The sequence below is a fragment of the Rhinoraja longicauda genome, chromosome 5, assembly GCF_053455715.1.
Source record: "Rhinoraja longicauda isolate Sanriku21f chromosome 5, sRhiLon1.1, whole genome shotgun sequence".
Classification (NCBI taxonomy): domain Eukaryota; kingdom Metazoa; phylum Chordata; class Chondrichthyes; order Rajiformes; family Arhynchobatidae; genus Rhinoraja; species Rhinoraja longicauda.
The window spans coordinates 49,095,239-49,115,726 of record NC_135957.1 but is presented as its reverse complement, the minus strand read 5'-3'; the positions used below and the strand labels follow the sequence as shown (position 1 = coordinate 49,115,726).

The following is a 20,488-nucleotide window of genomic DNA, read 5'->3' as shown; positions in this document are numbered from 1 at the left end:
TCATTTACATTAATGATCTGGATGATGGTGTGGCAAATTGGATTAGTAAATATGCAGATGATACTAAGATAGGTGGTGTAGTTAATAATGAAGTAGAGTTTCAAAGTCTACAGAGAGACTTGGGCCTTTTGGAAGGGTGGGCTGAAAGATGGCAGATGGAGTTTAATGCTGATAAGTGTGAGGTGCTGCATTTTGGTAGGACAAATCAAAATAGGACGTACAGGGTAAATGGTAGGGAATTTAGGAATGCAGTGGAACAGAGGGATCTGGGAATAACTGTGCATTGTTCCCTGAAGGTGGAATCTCATGTGGATAGGGTGGTGAAGAAGGCGTTTGGTATGCTTGCCTTTATAAATCAGAGCATCGAATATAGAAGTTGGGATGTAATGTTAAAATTGTACAGGGCATTGGTGAGGCCGAATCTGGAGTATGGTGTGCAGTTCTGGTCGCCAAATTATAGGAAGGATGTCGACAAAATGGAGAGGGTACAGAGGAGATTTACTAGAATGTTGCCTGGGTTTCAGCACTTAAGCTACAGAGAGAAGTTGAACAGGTTGGGTCTTTATTCTTTGGAGCGTAGAAGGTTGAGGGGGGACTTGATAGAGGTTTTTAAATTTTTAAGAGGGACAGACAGAGTTGACGTGGGTAGGCTTTTCCCCTTGAGAGTGGGGAAGATTCCAACAAGGGGACATAACTTCAGAATTGAGGGACAAAAGTTTAGGGGTAACATGAGGGGTAACTTCTTTACTCAGAGGGTGGTGGCTGTATGGAATGGGCTTCCGGTGGAAGTGGTGGAGGCAGGCTCGATTTTATTATTTAAGAGTAAATTGGATAGGTATATGGATGAGAGGGGATTGGAGGGTTATGGTCTGAGAGCAGGTAGATGAGACTAGGTCAGAGAGAGTGGTCGGCGTAGACTGGTAGGGCCGAACGGGCCTGTTTCCGTGCTGTAGTTGTTATATGGTTATATGGTTATTTCTAATGAACACTATTGATAAAGTCACCAGACTTGCTCTTGAATTTGAGTTTAGTTTGAGTTTAGTTTATTGTCACGTGTGACAATACACGAGGTACAGTGAAAAGCTTTTGGTGCATGCTAACCAGTCAGTGGAAAGACAATAAGCAGTGATTACAATTGAACCATTCACAGTGTACAAATATATGATAAAGGGAATAATGGAAATAGCATTTAGTGCAAAATTAAGTCCAGTAAAGTCCGAACAAAGATAGTTCGAGGGTCTCCAATGAGGTAGATAGTAGTTCAGGACTGCTCTCTGGTTGTTCGTAGGGTGGTTCAGTTGCCTGATAACAGCTGGGCAGAAATTGTCCCTGAATCTGGACATGTGCGTTTTAACACTTCTATACCTCTTGCCTGATGGGAGAGGGGGGAAGCCGGAGTGCGACTCGTCCTTGATTATACAAGTGGTCCTGCTGAGGCCGCATGAGGTATAAATGAAGTGAATGGAAGGAAGGTCGGTTTGTATGATGGTTTGGGCTGCATCGACAATTCCCTGCAATGTAGTATCTTGCACTTTCTTGGGTGAAAAGTCAAAACATTGGCAAGAAGCTATGTTATTAAATTCACCAATTTCCACTGCAAACTCAAATATCCTAATTTAAAAAGCACGAAACGGCCGCTTGTGTGTAGCAATGAAAATTAACTTAGCTTTCAATTCATAATTTATCTCAATTTTGATGATAGAATTAGTCCAGTGAACTTTGAGATATGCTTTATGTCCTGAATCAATTCTATTTGACTGCTGACAAAATTTAATTTGACTACTCCCTTGAGCAGATGGTTTTGCTGGTTAGATTGATTTTCAGCCATTGATGCTTTAAGTAGATCTTATATTTTCACACGTGCACTGCCAAACACAGAAACCAGAGATGCAACACCTGCTGAGTGATAATTGAGCCACATCTGTCACAGGGCTCTGACAGTGGAATCCACATGGAGTTAATTCGAGCTGAGATTCCCCAAACTTTAAGATTGGAAATTGGCATACAGGGTGTGCTTATAGAATTTTCAAGGGTGATTCTAGTCTGGTTTAGATGCAAAATAGAAGGTATTTTCCTTTCTTTGGTTTAAATTATTAGTAAATGTTTTTGGGTTGTTCATTTTTAAAACTTGTTTTTTTAAAATATTTTAAATTTGGGAATTTTTTAATGTATTTAATATCACCCATGTTTCAAAATAAACTAATTTTATAGGGTGTAAGTCATAAAATGGGAGGATAATTATATTTTAAGAGGAGGATTTAGGTGGAATTGTAGGGGACTGTTTTCTTTCTGTGAAGGGAAGAACTGACAACATTATTGGGCAATGCTTCCTAAGCTGACTGATTAAAAAATATATATATATAGTTCTAGAGAGAATTGATACAGAAGCAGGCCCATCAAGGGTACTGACCATCAGCTGCCCATTTTTACACTCCCTCTATTATACCTCTCACCTACACTCTAGGAGTGTGGCAAATTAATATATCAACTTGTACAAATTGTGATGTTGGAAGAAACTGGAGCACCCAGAGAAAACCCACGTGCTCACAGGGAGATCGTGTCAACTGCACACAGGTCAGGATTGAATCTGGGTCGCTGGAGCTGTGCGGCGAAGGCACTATCAGCTGCGCCTCTGCCCCACCCCAGCATTAATTTCTATTCTTTAGAGATTTGTGTTGAGGTAACGCCAAAGTTTCTGGAATTTTTAAATTTCTTTTTTCTCAAGAGGTTGATAAAAGTTAATGATAATGTTGCAGACAGTTGACAAGTACATAGTAAGTACAGCACTCTGTGTAGGAAGCACCAACTTGATGGGCCTGTTTCTGTATCGATTCTCGATAGAACTATATATATATATACTTTTAAAGCAGTCAGCTTAGGAAGCATTGCCCAATAATGTTGTCAGTTCTTCCCTTCACAGAAAGGAACTACAGATTCTGCTTTACACCACTTTGTTGCTTTAAAAATGGTGATACCTCTCAATCACCCACTAACACTAGAAAGGTACATTTTCTTGCATCTAACCAAAATTGTAATAAAATGATTCTGAGCGGCATATAGGGGGGTTGCACGGCAGGCGAGGTCACGACCCCTGACCCTTAATGTTGCCACGCAACGCCTACTGGTGGGCATGCCGTGTGCTACAGGTATGCCCTTACAATGCAGTGGGCCCTCTTTGCTTAGTCTTTTTCTTCTATTTTATGTTTGGAACGACTTCAGTTGTGGAACAATTCGTCAGTCCTAATGAGAGGGTGTTGCAGTTGAATGCTACGGCGGCACTTTGTTGCAGGTCGGCTTCACCTGTCTTCACCCATCAGCGCGTCTCCGGCTCCCTCCCGGCGCTCCGAGCGTCCCGCCACTTCTCCCCATTCCTGCACTCCTCGCTCCTCCAGGCACGGCTCCCCTGCTCCACGCCTCGCTTCCTGCAGCTCTCCAGCCCTTCTCCCTGCTCGCCATCTCCGTCAGCCAGGCTCTGTGTCCACTTGGAAATCAACACCTTGTAACTGGGGCCACCGAGCATTGCCATGGCCGGCTCCTCCGCCTTGGCTCCCAGTGCCCAGCCCAGCTCTCGCTGCTGCATGGCCTCCGCTGCCAATCGGCCTCTTCCTCCTCCTCTTCAGGCTCGACACTCTGCTCGTCCTCCAAGGCCGTCGAGCCCTCAGGTGGGTCGCCGACCTCCAGCACTCGTTGCTTCTGCCCCTGCAGACCCTCCAGGCCCCTCGGCTCGGGTTCTTCCCGCTGCTCCTCTCCCAGCTCTCTCAACCCCGTCCTTTTCTCCTCTTCCTCTTCTTCTCCCCCCGCCGGCCGGTCGGCGGCCCTCTGCTTCTCGGCATTGCTCTCCTGCCTCCCTTCCCGGCCGTGTTTCCCCTTCTCCCACCAGCTGGCCAGACGTCTTCCCAGCTGCTTCTTGCATCCGTGGGCTAGCAGCCCTTCTCCTGGTACCTCTTCTTCCTCCAGGTCCTCCAGCTTCTTCCTCATTTTTTACTGCACAAAAATTGACCATTTTGGTGGTTTTTTTCAAGATAAGAATGTACTTTTTTCATGTGTTGGTGGTATATGCCGTAAGCTGCGATGTCCTCCAGACGGCTTCAGCGACTCCGTGCATCACGCACTTTGACCTTACGTGCAATCCCCCTATAAACCACTCTACAAAAATTAGAGGCAAATCAATCCATGTCTTCGAAAGGGAGTTGGTCAGACACTTGTAAGGAAATATATTTCCAAGAATGAGTTGCAAAAATACGCTGACAAGATTGGTCCCCCTTTGCTGTCACAATTCTATGTTTAAAATTTTTTAATTGCTTTAGTTTCATCAATATCAGTTTCTATCATGTTAGGTGTACTCATTCAGCATCATATTTTGCAATGCTAGCATGGGCTTAGGATCATTTATTATGTCCGTGACGTGTGTCTTAACATAATAGGAAAAGGGTGTGTGACTGAAAAACAATACAGCCTGTTCCTTGTTCCTCTCAGTGGGTTGCAGTGACATTTGGGCAGAATCCGCTCTCCAGTTAATTTTTCAATTGCGAGATTTTCTTTATTGTCACACTGCTTAATCTTCAAATTTCTTCATGGAAATGATGTCTGGGGAGGAAATGAATGGAAAAGGAGTATTATACCTTTGTTACGGGTGTTTTCGTTCAAAACTAAAAAGAGATTGTACGGAGTAGAGCTTGTGTATTATTAAAAGTATGATTCATTGTTAAGGTTTTTCTTGAGGTTGGGTTTATATTTTTCTAACTGAGAAACCCAGTTAGCACTGTAGGAGATAATAGACAGCAAAAGTAACTGGAAAGAAATGCATATAAGTTTTTGTATCCTTTGTACATTTCATACAGTATTATTGGGTTTTTTCAGTCATAGTTTCAAAAAAGTGAAACATTTAATACCTTCCCATTTGTTCCACCTGCTGCGATGTGCATATTTATTGTACAGTATATGCATGAATTCAGTTTGATCAGCAAAGACCTGGAACCATGCATTGTTCATCATCGCAAGTGTGAGCTGAAGGAAACTGACATTCTCACTGTCCTGCAGAACAATCAGCCAGTGGCCACCTCTGATATAAAACTAATAGTGCATGTTTTTGTTGCAGATGGCCAGTAGCTAGCAAGGCGCGATGATGTCCATGATGGCTCAGTTTCCCACAACCATGAATGGTAAGCAGCTTACACTTTACTTTGCTTTATAGTATGATTTGAAATGGATGGAGATATTTACTCCATGGATTTTCCTGTGGAATTCAATGTAAAGATTAATATTAAAATCAGCTATCTTAAATGTAGTTTAAACAATGTGACCCCGAAAATATTGAAACAACTTGCTAATATACTAAATGAAATTTTACAAAAGACTCTTGGTGCATCGTAACATTGTTCAAATGAGTTTTTGAGTTCTTTATTTGCACTCGGGGGTCACATGATTCTGTAACTTTTTATTTATGAATTTGCAGTCCGCACCTAGATTCATTAAAGGAAGGTGTTATTCTCCTTCCGTCTTCTCTGGTTGATATTTTTTTGTCTCGCTGCCTGGCCACAGTCTGCAAACACCAGCTTGAAGACTAAACAGTTAACTTCATTATCTTGCTGCCTTGCATTAAACTTTGTGGCAGGTTGTAAGCATAACATGTACTGACTCACAGTACATTTTTTCTATAAATATTTTACTTTTGTACTACAATATCCTCCTCCCCGTGATTAAAATAGTTCAGCATTTGTTGCTTGACATCCCTTGAAAATACAGTGATGAACTTGATTTGCAGAAATACATTTATTGATCTCCATTCTGCCAGAATTCAGTTCCTAAACATATAAAATAAAGGGTTTAGAATATGACTATTCCCCAGTTAATATACTCTGCATTTTAAGATGTTAGCAGGTTTTATTTGCTTTTTATCATTAATACTTCCATTGTTTTGCAATCAAAGTTAGTGTCTATGACATTTCATAAATAGTTATTAGTGTCCCTTGTAGATATAATATCATTCTCTTTTTCTTGCTTGATGCATGTGTTTTGCAAACTGCCTGATGTAAATTAGTGCAATCAATGTTTGCTTTCATTGAGCTTCGGAAAGTTATCCACATTTTCCAGGGATTCGCTAGAGATCTTTATTGTTGGAGAGCACTGTTGAACAGTGGGTTTAGAGATTAGTTTTGCATTTTTTTGAAGATGTTGAGTATAAAGTCTATCCTTAATTGCACAATTTAGCACTGATTTGGACTCCAGCATCTGACTCATGCAAACCCAAGTATAATTTGCATAATGCAAGTCAATAGACAATAGACAATAGGTGCAGGAGTAGGCCATTCGGCCCTTCGAGCCAGCACCGCCATTCAATGTGATCATGGCTGATCATTCTCAATCAGTACCCCGTTCCTGCTTTCTCCCCATACCCCCTGACTCCGCTATCTTTAAGAGCTCTATCTAGCTCTCTCTTGAATGTATTCAGAGAATTGGCCTCCACTGCCCTCTAAGGCAGAGAATTCCACAGATTCACCACTCTCTGACTGAAAAAGTTCTTCCTCATCTCCGTTCTAAATGGCCTACCCCTTATTCTTAAACTGTGGCCCCTTGTTCTGGACTCCCCCAACATTGGGAACATGTTTCCTGCCTCTAATGTGTCCAATCCCCTAATTATCTTATATGTTTCAATAAGATCCCCCCTCATCCTTCTAAATTCCAGTGTATACAAGCCCAATCGCTCCAGCCTTTCAACATACGACAGTCCCGCCATTCTGGGAATTAACCTAGTGAACCTACGCTGCACGCCCTCCATAGCAAGAATATCCTTCCTCAAATTTGGAGACCAAAACTGCACACAGTACTCCAGGTGCGGTCTCACCAGGGCCCGGTACAACTGTAGAAGGACCTCTTTGCTCCTATACTCAACTCCTCTTGTTATGAATGCCAACATTCCATTGGCTTTCTTCACTGCCTGCTGTACCTGCATGCTTCCTTTCAGTGACTGATGCACTAAGACACCCAGATCACGTTGTACGTCCCCTTTTCCTAACTTGACACCATTCAAATAATAATCCGCCTTCCTATTCTTACCACCAAAGTGGATAACCTCACACTTATCCACATTAAACTGCTTCTGCCATGCATCCGCCCACTCACACAACCTGTCCAAGTCACCGTGCAACCTCATAGCATCTTCCTCACAGTTCACACTGCCACCTAGCTTTGTATCATCGGCAAATTTGCTAATGGTACTTTTAATCCCTTCATCCAAGTCATTGATGTATATTGTAAATAGCTGTGGTCCCAACACCGAGCCTTGCGGTACCCCACTAGTCACTGCCTGCCATTCTGAAAGGGACCCATTTATCCCCACTCTTTGCTTTCTGTCTGTCAACCAACTTTCTATCCATGCCATGCCCTACCTCCAATACCATGTGCTCTAATTTTGCCCACCAATCTCCTATGTGGGACCTTGTCGAAGGCTTTCTGAAAGTCGAGGTACACCACATCCACCGGCTCTCCCCTGTCAATTTTCCTAGTTACATCCTCAAAAAATTCCAGTAGATTAGTCAAGCACGATTTCCCCTTCGTAAATCCCCTGTTACTGCGATCCAAATGCTCTGCAATTTCGTCAACAGGAGAAGAGTTGGGGTCACCCTAGTTCTACAGTAGATCGGACAGTTGCCCCTTAATCCTGTTGATTAGTTTGATTCTAATGGAAAATTTGTTGGAGGTGAGATGCAGCATTGCAGCAAGAGAGATTTTAAAAAGTGTTTTGGTGATAAAGCAGCCTGGTTTGACACTGGAGTGCTCTAAAATTGGATCCGTTATGAAGTCACAGGATAGGATCATGGATTGTAAACCATCGCAAAAACAATCATAAGATGGCTAATTCTGCAGAGAATGGTCAGCATGCCCTCCCAACTGATCATGTCAAAGGCTTCAGTGTAGTTAGGGGAAAAAATCTCATTGAATTGGAGTTGTTGCATGTGAATATCACATCCACCATTCCTCTAACTGAACAGAATCTGCCAGTTGCTGGTGATTCTGGAAGACTCTGAAAAGGATGTTCAATGTGGTAGACAGCAGCAAAATCCCTCTTTAGTTATTGTAGTAAGATTTGTCTCCTTTCTTGAAGATGTTCATGACTTGTGACTGAAGTTCCTCATTACCAAGTTCCAGTACTTCAGCAGGAATACCGTCTGCCCCTAAAGCCTTGTTTTCATAAATTATGAAATCTTTGATTACCTTTATTACACCCCAATATGGCCTTTGTTTTTTGAACAAAAAGGATTTTTGAGGACCAAGATCTCAAATCCAAATTAAGGTGAACAAAGCTTTAATATTGTGTGGTTTATTTTCATCACCTGTACTGAAATACAATGGAAAGTTTTATTTGTGTGCTATCCTGTCAAATTCTACCATACATAAATAAGTCAAGGTAGAAACATAGAAAATGGGTGCAGGAGTAGGCCATTCGGCCCTTCGAGCCAGCACCACTGGTAAAATCAGTACCCCATTCCTGCTTTTTCCCCATATCCCTTGATTCCTTTAGCCCTAAAAGCTAAATCTAACTCTCTCTTGAAAACATCCAGTGAATTGGCCACTGCCTTCTGTGGCAGAGAATTCCACAGATTCACAACTCTCAGGGTGAAAAGTTTTTCCTCATCTCGGTCCTAAATGGCCCACCCCTTATTCTTATACTGTGACCACTGGTCCTGGACTCCCCCAACATCGGGAACATTTTTCCTGCATCTAGCCTGTCCAATCCTTTAAGAATTTTATATGTTTCTTTAAGATCCCTCTCATCCTTCTGAATTCCAGTGCAAGGGAGAACTTGGAACAAGAAAACTGCAGAATATAGTGTGCAGGGACAGATAATGTGCAGATTAAGAAAAAAGTGCAAGGGCCACAATAAGGTGAGGGATCAAAACATTTGTTTGAGAGTCTGATATCGATGGGAAAGAAGCTGCTTTTGCATCTGGTAGCACATGCTTCCAAGACTTTGTTTCTTCTGCCCATCAGGAGATGGGAGAAAAAAAAACTAGGGTGTGAGTGGTCTTGGATTATGTTGGCTACTTTGCTGAGGCAACATGAAGCATGGACAATGGTTTATGGTTTAAGCAGAGTCAATTGTTAGGGATGGTGGGGGAGGAGACAACTTTGTGTAATGGACTGGGCTCCAATCACAATTCTCTGCAGTTTCTTGTGGTCTTGGGAGTGGCTGTTTCCCCACCAAGCTGTCATCTGGTAGAAGATTTTTATTCACTGGTATGGGTAAATTGTATCCTCCTGCATGCTTGGACTTTCTACTTGCAGGCAGCTCAAAACATTGGTGAGATACCAGAATGTTGTCCACTGGCAAACCCAACATTTGTTTCTTGTCCTGGGCCAACTCCTCAGCACTAAACTCCCTAGTACATTTATTAGTTTAGAACAAGGGAGTACAAAGCTATAGACCACAGTAATTCTTATTCTGGCAGGTTAGTACCAGCTCAGATGATTTTTCATACACAAAGTTCAGAGCAACCTTCAAGGTGGAATTTCCTATGCGCTTTCTTGCGTGGAGAGAAGCAAGTGGGCTGCTGAGGTTAAGCGACAATATTTGAGACCACGTGAAGGAGAGCTGTGATTGGAGAATTGATTTGAGAATTGTTGGGCAGGAAGAATTTGTAGATGTTGGTCATGGAGAGAATATCTTAAATGCTCTTGAGCCAGTGTTATTTTTGGTCGATTCATCTTCTGTCCAAGGAACTGCAGATGCTGGGTTACAAAAAAAGACAGTGCTGGAGTAACTCAGCAGGAGATGCTTTAGGACAGGACCCTTTTCAGACGCAAAGAATCTTTATCATTCTCTTCAGAATGAAGTGAAGTTATTTGGTTAAGGATAATGTTCGGAATTCAATATTTGAATAATAAGAGCGGGAGTCACCGTGACTTTGTGTGTCATAGAATACAAGCATCCTTAAATAGTTTGGAGAATGGAGTAATTGTCAAAGGTTACAAAAGCGTAGTTAATTGTTTTGGTGACAGGTGGCAGGGAATTTTTGGGAAAGTGGAATAGGTGGAAATTGCAATTGCATGGGCATGGAGATGTGGGTGAAGCCCAGGGCAAATAGAACGTGACCTAAGACAGTAGTTGAGGAGATGCTCGCGGTTATAACAAGGATATGTGGTTTCTGGTGGATGCCGTAATGAATGCTTTCATTCTTCCCAGTTTCAGATGAAAGAATTTGACAAATGGTTGTCAATTTTAGCAGCACAAAGCTAGTGAGGAGATAGAATCATATTGCTGTTCAATCCCCAAACTCTTAACTGAGTCTCAAAAAGATAAAGTATTCACAACATTGTGGTAAGTGTAGATTCATCCATCAGAGCTTATATAAAAAAAAGAACAGAAACCTGCGGAGTTTGTATATTCTCCAATGTGGGATTTCTCCGGGTGTTTTGGTTTCCTCCCACATTCCAAAGTCGTGCAGGTTTGTAGATTAATTGGCTTCTGTAAATTGCCCCTTGTGTGTAGGATGCAGAGCTAATGTATGGGTGATCATTGATCGGTGTGGATTCAGTGTGCCAAAGGGCCTGTTCCACACTTTATCTTTAAACTAATCTAAACTAAACTAAATAATCTAAATTAGGAAAGTTAGATATGATATTTTTAATGGTGCCAATCACTTCCAATTTTGGATGCAGTTTTAAAGTATACATTTAAATACGTTTATACTGTGGCTGTTACATCATCAGGATGCCCCAAACCAGTTCACAGTTAGTGACTATCTCGTACCGTTGAAGCGTTGTCCCTGTTTTATTATTAAAAAACTACAGTGCTAATTTGTATCCATGAAATTCAACAAACAGCAAAGAACAATAATTTATATAATGTCTTTAACATATTATAACAAGATGCTTCATAGAAACCTGATTGATTTGTACTCCGATACTAGGCCACACAAGGGCATATTGGAACAGTTATTATGGATTGGATATGGTAGCCCAGTGATTAAGTCAAAGGACTATCAGCCAGAGATTTGAGGTAGGGTTAGGAGGTTGGTTCATGAACCTGAGAGTTGTAGAAAAATAACTGTACTGAACCTGGTGGTGTGACACTTAAGTCTTGCGTACTTGCTGCTCAATGAAGTGAGAAGAGGGCATGGATGGTGGAGTCCTTGATGGAAGATTGTGCTTGGAGGGGAGAGCTAGTCCCGTGATGGACTGGGCTGAGTCCATGGCTCTGCAGCTTCTTCCATTCCTTTCCATTGGAATTGCCATACCAGCCTCTTCTGCCTAGCAGAGCTGGTCCTTACCCTTAACAACTTCTCCTTCGACTCCTCCCACTTCCACTAAATCCAAGGCATAGCTATGGGCACTCGCATGGGCCCCAGCTCTGCCTGCCTCTTTGTAGGGTACGTCGAACAATCACTGTTCCAGGCGTACACTGGCCCTATCCCCGAACTCTACCTCCGTTAGCTACAGTGGCGACTGCATCGTTGTTACCTCCTGCACCCAGTACTCACTAACTTCAACAACCTCATGACTAATTTCCATCCTGCATTCAAATTCACTTGGACCATCTCTGACATCTCCCCATCATTTCTAGATCTCACTGTCTCTGTCACAGGAGACAGACTATTGACTGATATCTATTACAAACCCACTGACACCCATAGATATCTAGTCTACACTTCTTCCCATCCTGCTTCCTGTAAAGACTCTATCCCCTACTCCCAATTCCTCCGTCTACGCCACATCTGCACCCAGGTGAGGTTTTCCATACCAGGACATCGGAGATGTCCTCATTTTTTAGGGAACAGGGGTTCCCCTGATCCATTAGAGATGAGGTTCTCAGTAGGATCTCCTTGATATACCACAGCTCCACTCTTGCTCCCCCTACCCCCATTCGTATCAAGAACAGAGTCCCCCTTGTCCACACCTTCCACCCCATCAGCCGTCACATACAGCATATAATCCTACAACATTTTCGCCACCTCCAACGGGATCCCACTACTGGCCACATCTTCCCATCTCCACCCATTTCTGCTTTCCACAGAGACCGTTCCCTCCGCAACTCCCTGGTCAACATGTCCCTTCCCACCCAAACCACCCCCTCCCCAGGTACTTTCCCCTGCAACTGCAGGAGATGCCACACCTGTCCCTTTACCTCCCCCCTCGACTCCATCCAAGGACCCCAACAGCCTTTTCAGGTGAGGCAGGTTCACTTGCACATCCTCCAACCTCATCTACTGTATCCGCTGTTCCAGGTGTCAACTGCTGTATATCGGTGAGACCAAGCGCAGGCTCAGCAATCGTTTGGCTGAACACCTCCACTCAGTCCACCTTAACCTACCTGATCTCCTGGTTGCTCAGCATTTTAACTCCTCCTCCCATCCCCAATTTGACCTTTCTGTCCTGGGCCTCCTCCACTGTCAGAGTGAGGCCCAGCGCAAATTGGAGGAACAGCACCTCATATTTCACTTGGGTAGCTTACACCCCAGCAGTATGAATGTTAACTTCAAATAGCCCTTGCTTTCCCTCTCTCTCCATCCCCGCCCCCTTTCCAGTTCTCCCACCAGTCTTACTGTGTCCGACTACATTCTATCTCTCCCGCCCACTCCCCTGACATCAGTCTAAAGAAGGGTCTTGACCCCGAAACGTCATCTATTCCTTCTCTCCAGTGATGCTGCTTGTCCCGCTGAGTTACACCAGCATTTGTGTCTACTTTGGTGCAACCAGTCAGGATCGTTTCTACAGTTCATCTTATGTTAGCCAGGTCACTGAAGACTTTTTTTAAAACAGTGACATTTTACTTCCATACGAGAATACAATGGTGTTCTTGTTTCGTGCCCTTTTTGAAAAGTGTGACCTCAACAGTAGCAATCATTATCTGCGCTTCATTCGAGTAGTGGTCTGCATTATGTGACATGAACCCAAGATATTCTAACTTGACATTAAATACTGACACTAATCTAATGTTGACATCTAACAAATAATAAAGAACTGTTTAATTTGCAACATTTAGGCACCAAATTGAATGGATGTGAGCTAGAATGAGCTTTCTGCGGTATTGTATTCATAGATCATGATTCCACATGCTTTTTTTTTACAAAGATGTGTATGCATCTTGGTTACAAATAAAACATTCAATTATTGTTTACCATTAAAAACAACAATAATTGAAGAAGGGTCTCAACTTGAAACGTCACCCATTCCTTCTATCCAGTGATGCTGCCTGTCCCGTTGAATTCCCCCAGCATTTTGTGTCTGTCAGGAACCTTTATCAGGAACCTTCCAATTTGATTCAGCCTATGCCTGGTGCTAAGCTATTTTGAAAGAAGGTCTTGTCTCATTTGTATGAGTAATTATAGTTATATTGAGATTTAGTGGCCGTTATGTTAAAAGTTAAAACTATTCCCACATGATCCTTAAAAATTACAAACAATATATTATGCCTTTACAAATATGGGTTGTGCTGACAGGTTGGATTTTGAATTAGATTTTATCACAAGAATTCAGACAGGATTTCACAAATATATTATTGTTGCTGATAACAGTTTGGGGTAATGTGTACTTCCTGTCCATTACATAATTAAAGTACACTGCTTTGAACAAGATTATCTCACTGATAAAAAGGAACTTTATCAGTGAAAGATATTTGAAAGAATCCATCCTTTATAATCAATTTGCACTTTGCTCAAAGTTTTGGGTGGGTCAACACATTTCAAGGTGACCCTTTGAATGTGCTAACTGTTATGCAAACTAAAGTTCTGTTAATACTTCCTTAAATCGCATTGTTTTTCAGTAAATAATGTAATGTCAAAACACTGAGGGTGTAACGGGCACCTTGGAACTGAAGAGTTTCTACAAATGAAATAGTAAGAAATTATTATTTAATTTCACTTTCATTTCATGGTGATTTAAACCATCGATCACCCATTCACACTAGTTTTTTGTTGTCCCACTTCAGCATCCATTCCCTACACACTCAAGGCAATTTACAGAGGCCAATTAATCTACAAACCCGCACATCTTTAGGATGTGGGTGGAAACCAGAGCACCAAAGGAAACCCAACAAAATAAAGAAACGGGTATGGTAAAGATGGTGGCTGAATTTTCCTTAAACATTCTGCCAATTATTTTCACACATACGAGCTGCTGGCCAATAGATCACAGACTGGATGGCAGGCAGGAATAAGGAGTCCAACCTTCCTGATAGCCTAAGATAGACACAAAAAGTTGAGAAACAGTAGGTCAGACAACATCTCTGGAAAAAAGGAATAGGTGTTTCGGGTTGAGACCCTTCTTCAGGCTTGATTTATTCACAAAATGCTGGAGTAACTCAGCAGGTCAGGCAGCATCTCGGGAGAGAAGGAATGGGTGACGTTTCGGGTTGAGACCCTTCTTCAGACTGATGGCTTGTCCAATCTGAAGAAGGGTCTCGACCCGAAACGTCACCTATTCCTTTTCTCCAGAGATGCCGTCTGACCTGCTGAGTTACTCCAGCTTTTTGTGTCTATCTCGGGTTTAAACCAGCATCAGCAGTTCCTTCCTACACACCTCCTGATAGCCTGGCTTTCCCCGACTGTTCTGGACTGAAGTGGCTCCTGGCTGAAGCCATATAGCAGCAGATGGCCACAGCTTAACTATTGTGAGGTTAGCTCTGGCCAAGTTGATCGGGCTGAGTCTTATGAGACTGGTCTGCCTTTTCAAGATTTATTGTAACTGTTTCTGACACAGGATACAAGTCAATTTCCAGATTGGCTGATAGAGCCAGTCACCAAGTTGTTACTTCCTGTGCTATAGCGATTGCTATTGTCTTTATTTGGAGAGAAATTTTACTTTGAATTTCTAGTCGTCTGCTTTACTCCACTGCTGTTTAATGTGAATAGATTTATTTTTGTTTTGTCGTCGCCTTCTATTTGAGACCACCTTAATAAATGAAATGTTGCAGTATCACTTGATAGTTGCTCTGTTTGTCTTTTGGAATACCAAGCACAATCAGTAGTTTATAAATGTATACAGCATCCAGCTGTGTCATTGGGTTGTTATTTGGTGATCTGAGTCTCTTAGCAGCAAACAGTGTTGTAATCTCAGCTAAGGTGATAGCTCTGAAGTCAATGAAGATGGCATCAAAATTATTTCTGTTTTAAATCAAAAACAGTTCATCTCATATTATGATAAAGAAATGATTAGAACTTGCTGCGAAATACCAGCAGTTATGTGTTAAACTACTGTCATATGTAAGTGCCACCAAGTTCAGGATCCCCTTGGAGTGAGATTAGGGGACCACCAGAGAACAGTGGCTTCAAGTTCAAAATTTCAGCATTCACTATGTTTAAATCCAATAGTAGCATCCAGAATGCTGCATGAATTAGAGGGTTTAAGTTACAGGCAGAGGTTGGATAAGCATGGATTATTTACTCTGGAAAGTCAGAGGCTGAGGGAAGAGTTGATAGATGTATGTAAAATTATGAGATGCATAGAAAGGTAGATAGTTAGAACCTTTTGGATAATTTCACCCAACACCAGAGTGCATAGCTGTGAGGTGAAAGGGAGATGTGCAGGGCAATTTTTTATACACAGGGTGGTGGGGGCTTGGAACGCATTGCCTGATGAAGTGGTGGAGCGGATAAGATGGTGGCACTTATGAAGCTTTTTGGTAGGCACACAGAAGTGCAGGGAATAGAGTGATATTGATCATGTGCAAGCAGGTAAGATTTGTGCAGCTAGATATCATGTTCAACACAAACATTGGGGGCCGAGGGGCCCCATCCTGTACTGTACTGTTCTATGTTAACACTGTGTATATACCGAGCCTTGCTGTACTTGATTCAAGGCTTAACAGGTGATAGTGGATCTGCAACAAAAACCCCCCACTTAATTGGAGTGTATCCCAGTGGCAAACACAGGCCACTTTAAATTCTTGAGCAATAGTTAAATCAATGAGTCCTGTGCTCCAAACGTCATATGGCTATTAAAACTAGTTTTAAAATAACTGCTTCAAATGTGAACCGTCATGCATAGAATGCTATTTAAATAAGATTTTTCGTTTTTCATTCTGTTGGGTCTGCTTCGAGTTGTTTTTTTGGAAGATAAATAGTATTGCAATGGACATTATTATTGGCAAGTTTATAACTTGCACTTAGTGCACTCAATGCCAATTATCCCCTGGTGTTTTCTTCCCAGTTCTGAGAAGAGAAGTCACAGCTATTGCATCCAAGATCAGTGATTTGCTCCAAATTTGGACAGTGTCACTGAATTGGCGGGTTGGAGCTGCCTCTAAAAATGATTGCTGACATAGATATCTTTCAAAGGAAGTCATGAAATACAATATCGTAGCTTTTTAACAGCAAAATGCTTCTGAGTCGAAGTGCAAAGAATATTGTTGTGCTGTTATTCTTAAATTGAAATATCAGAAGTGATTTCATGTTTATCAAGATCTTGATTGTCAGGGGTGGGGGAAAGGGGTGACCTAGCAGTGTGGTGTAGCATGCACTGGTTGATCAAGAACATTTGTCTTGAATATTTAGTGTAAGGCTCACAGGTTTCACGGTGAATAAAATTTGGTGTCTGAGCATTGTAATCTGTTGGATTAGATTTTTGAGGTGAAGGCAGGAGTTGAAATATCATGATCGTGCAAATTTTGAACGGTAAACAACATTTTAGAAATGATTGGAAAAATTATGGCCATATACATAAATTTTATGTCCAAGTGAACAGTGGTGAGGTTGTCTCCCCATGCCTTGTGCAACAAAGATTATAACCTTCATGCTTTGAGATTGAGATTGAGACTGAGAAATCCCTGCAACTTTGAATAAGTGAGATACATGGAACAAATGTTCTGTAATCCAACATCAAATCATTTTAGATTGGAATTCATATTTGGAGACGAGAGGCCTATATTTGCAATAAAGCAACAGCAGCCACTGCTGACCTTGAAGGCTGCCCAATCTCTGGTGTGGATTTCACCTTTCCTAGGCATGGGATATCATTCGATATGCAGCAGCAGTAATGCCCTCAAGCTTGAAGAGCAATCAATGGATTCAAAACAAAAACACAATATTGGAGACTTCATTGTTTGCATTCATTGCTTAAAAAAAAATGAAATCCTAAAACTAATGAAGCTAGAAAACACTGTGACTCATAATTAAGTTGCCTTAAAAGTGTCTATTGATAACCTGTCTACAAAGAATGGATTTGTCCATGCAAATGCATCCACCGTTTGCATGAATTATCATAACTTTTTGATTAATCCAACTAATTTGCATAGAATGTTATGGAAACTATATTCTCATGATTTACATATTATGTCTTGGGACCCAAAGATGAATTCTGAGTCCAGAAAGAAAAATGTCCAATAAATAAGCCAATAAAGACAAAAGTGCTTGACTGCAAGGGATTTTTTAGCCATATGTTGACTTTGCCATTCATCTACCTTGTCCACAAAGATTTCAGTTAGGTTATTTCAAAATCTCAAGTCAAGTGTGTTCAATTGTTATATGTACCTTGGGGTACTGCAAGGCTCAGTGCTGGGACCCCAGTTATTTACAATATATATTAATGATTTGGACGAGGGAATTGAATGCAACATCTCTAAGTTTGCGTATGACACGAAACTGGGTGGCAGTGTTAGCTGCGAGGAGGATGCTAGGAGGCTGCAGAGATTAGGCGAGTGGGCAAATGCATGGCAGATGCAATATAATGTGGATAAATGTGAGGTTATCCACTTTGGCGGCAAGAACAGGAAAGCAGACTATTATCTGAATGGTGGCCAATTAGGAAAAGGGGAGATGCAACGTGACCTGGGTGTCATGGTACACCAGTCATTGAAAGCAAGCGTGCAGGTGCAGCAGGCAGTGAAGAAAGCGAATGGTATGTTAGCATTCATAGCCTTGAAATGGCAAAATGGCGGCACTGCCCTAGCAGCTGCCGCTCACCTGCGGTCCATTTGTCTTTGTGTTTTTGTTGTTTTTTTTGTCTTAATTGTAGTTGTGATGTGGTGTTTTTGTGTTTGTGTTCTGTGTGTGTATGTGGGGGGGAGGGGGAAACTAACACTGTAAATATGTGTCCCTTCCGAACGGAGACCCGACCTTTGTTTTCTGGGCCGTGTCTCCGTTCCTGCTGCGGCCTACCATCGGCCCAACTCCTGGAGCTGTCAGCCTCCATCGGACTTACCATCCAAGTCCGTGGATCGGACTTACCATCACCGGAGCCGGCCGTCTTCGGAGGCTGCGGGAGCGGCTGCGACTTGCCTTAGGTTCGGGCCGCGTGGATTCCGACATCGGGAGCTCCGGCAGCGGCAGCGTGTTCGCCCGCCCCGGATCGCGGGGCATGGGGCGCGGACATTTCAACGTCCGGCGCGGCCTAAGATGGCCGCGGGATATTTCTCTGCTGGGCGGGGGTTTCAATGTCGGGAGCCACGACCGCCCCGACAGCATGTTTGCCCGCCCCGGATCGGAATTATCATCAGCGGAGCCGGCCGTCTTCGGAGGCTGCGGGAGCGGCTGCGACGCGACGCGCCTTGGGCTCGGCCCGCTGTGGACCGTCCGGTGCGGCCTGCAACCACAACAACCTGACTGCGGGCGAGGACAGCAGGAGAAGGGAAAGACATTGTGGCCTTCCATCACAGTGAGGAGAGAGAGGACTGGAGGAGACTCACTGTGATGGATGTTTCTTTGATGGATGTTTCTTTTTTGTGTGTTTTTGGGGTTGGGTGGTTTGAGTGCCTGTTTGATGCTTTTATTGTTGGACTGTGTTCTTGGGGGTTTTGGGGTGTGTGATTTGAATGCCTATTTAATGCTTCTATTGTTGGACTGTGTTTTGGGGGGTTTTTGGGGTTGGGTAATTTGGGTGCCTGTTTAGTGCTTTTATTGTTGGACTGTGGGTGATTGAATTAACATTTTGTTCAAGATGGCCGCGCCGTTGTGTTTGACTGCCTGCCACTGTATGTTTCTTTTTTTCCTAGTCAGATGTGCAGCACTTTGGTCAACATGGGTTGTTTTTAAATGTGCTATACAAATAAATTGACTTGACTTGACTTGACATAGCAAGAGGATTTGAGTATAGGAGCAGGGAGGTTCTGCTGCAGTTGTACAGGGCCTTGGTGAGACCGCACCTGGAGTATTGTATACAGTTTTGGTCTCCTAATCTGAGGAAAGACATTCTAGCCTTAGAGGGAGTACAGAGAAGGTTCACCAGATTGATCCCTGGGATGGCAGGACTTTCATATGAAGAAAGACGGGATAGACTAGGCTTATACTCGCTGGAATTTAGAAGACTGAGGGGGGATCTTATAGAAACATATAAAATTCTTAAGGGGCTGGAGAGGCTAGATACAGGAAGATTGTTCCCGATGTTGGGGAAGTCCAGAACTAGGGGTCACAGCTTAAGGATAAGAGGGAAGTCTTTTAGGACCGAGATGAGAAAACATTTCACACAGAGAGTGGTGAGTCTGTGGAATTCTCTGCCACAGAAGGTAGTTGAGGCCAGTTCATTGGCTATATATAAGAGGGAGTTAGATGTGGCCCTTGTGGCTAAAGGGATCAGGGGGTATGGAGAGGAGGCAGGTACAGGTTACTGAGCTGGATGATCAGCCATGATCATATTTGACTGGCGGTGCATGCTCGAAGGGCCGAATGACCTACTCCTGCACCTATTTTCTATGTTTCTATGTTCTGAAAAGGAACGATGAGATTCTTACTCGCAGCAGCATAACAGGTCTGTAAATATAGTACTCGGTACCTAATATAATAAACGCAAAAAAAGTTCATAAACTAGAAAAAATATTAGTATAAAACAAACCAAAAGCCCCAAATCATTGGTACAACCAAGACTCTTCGTAGTCGAAGTTTACTTGATGTTTGTAATTTTCAATAGCTTAATGGTTTTAGGGATGAAGTTGTTCCACATTTAAAAAAAGGTATTGTGCAAATTCTGATATCAACAATTTACAATTGTTCTTATACTGCATAGACTAATCCGAGACCGGTATCTTAATTGGGTCACATCATCATACGGAAAGGTCATGTGGTTCATTCAACTTGAAAGCCTGATTCTGAGTCCTTGGCAATCACTGGCTTGATGATGCATGCGCAATTACTTTTATACATTCATGACAAAGTGGAATGATAATCTGACAGTGATTTCCATTTTGAATTTAAAGAACAGGAATCTGAGGAAAAACTAAATTATTACAAACATTCTTAAATTCCTTCATTCCTCCTGTAATTGTTCCAGAGTTCCAATGTTCATGATCCCCTAATAAGTCACAGTGAGATGTCACAGACAAAGTTTGCAATATTAGGTTGGGAGCCAGTAAGGTTAACTTTTTTGAAATTGTATTTATTCTTATGCCATAATTTAAAAGGAGACCTCAACTCTGAGAACATTTCTGGTCACAGAAATATGTTCTGAAATATCCAGAGCTTCTTATAAGGTAAAAGGAAATCTTGAAGTTAGCAAAGTCAGATCCCTGGAGTAAATGTCTTGGGAAAACCTTTGATGTTTAATGTGATTTGAAGTTGATAAT

General features: G+C 42.4%; 1 protein-coding gene across 8 annotated transcripts in view; it reads left to right on the top strand.

Moving 5' to 3' along the window:
* LOC144593628 (intersectin-2-like) overlaps nucleotides 1–20,488 on the top strand; it is a 143,343-nt gene that overhangs the window by 19,653 nt on the left and 103,202 nt on the right. For 7 of the 8 annotated variants that reach the window (XM_078399493.1, XM_078399496.1, XM_078399492.1 and 4 more), the window contains exon 2: nucleotides 5,099–5,162. In XM_078399493.1, coding sequence (XP_078255619.1) covers nucleotides 5,123–5,162 — 40 coding nt within the window. In that variant the 5' untranslated portion in view covers nucleotides 5,099–5,122. Of the gene's footprint in view, nucleotides 1–5,098; nucleotides 5,163–13,779; nucleotides 13,836–20,488 lie in introns of those variants that run through there. The other variant, XM_078399491.1, reaches the window with a different exon arrangement.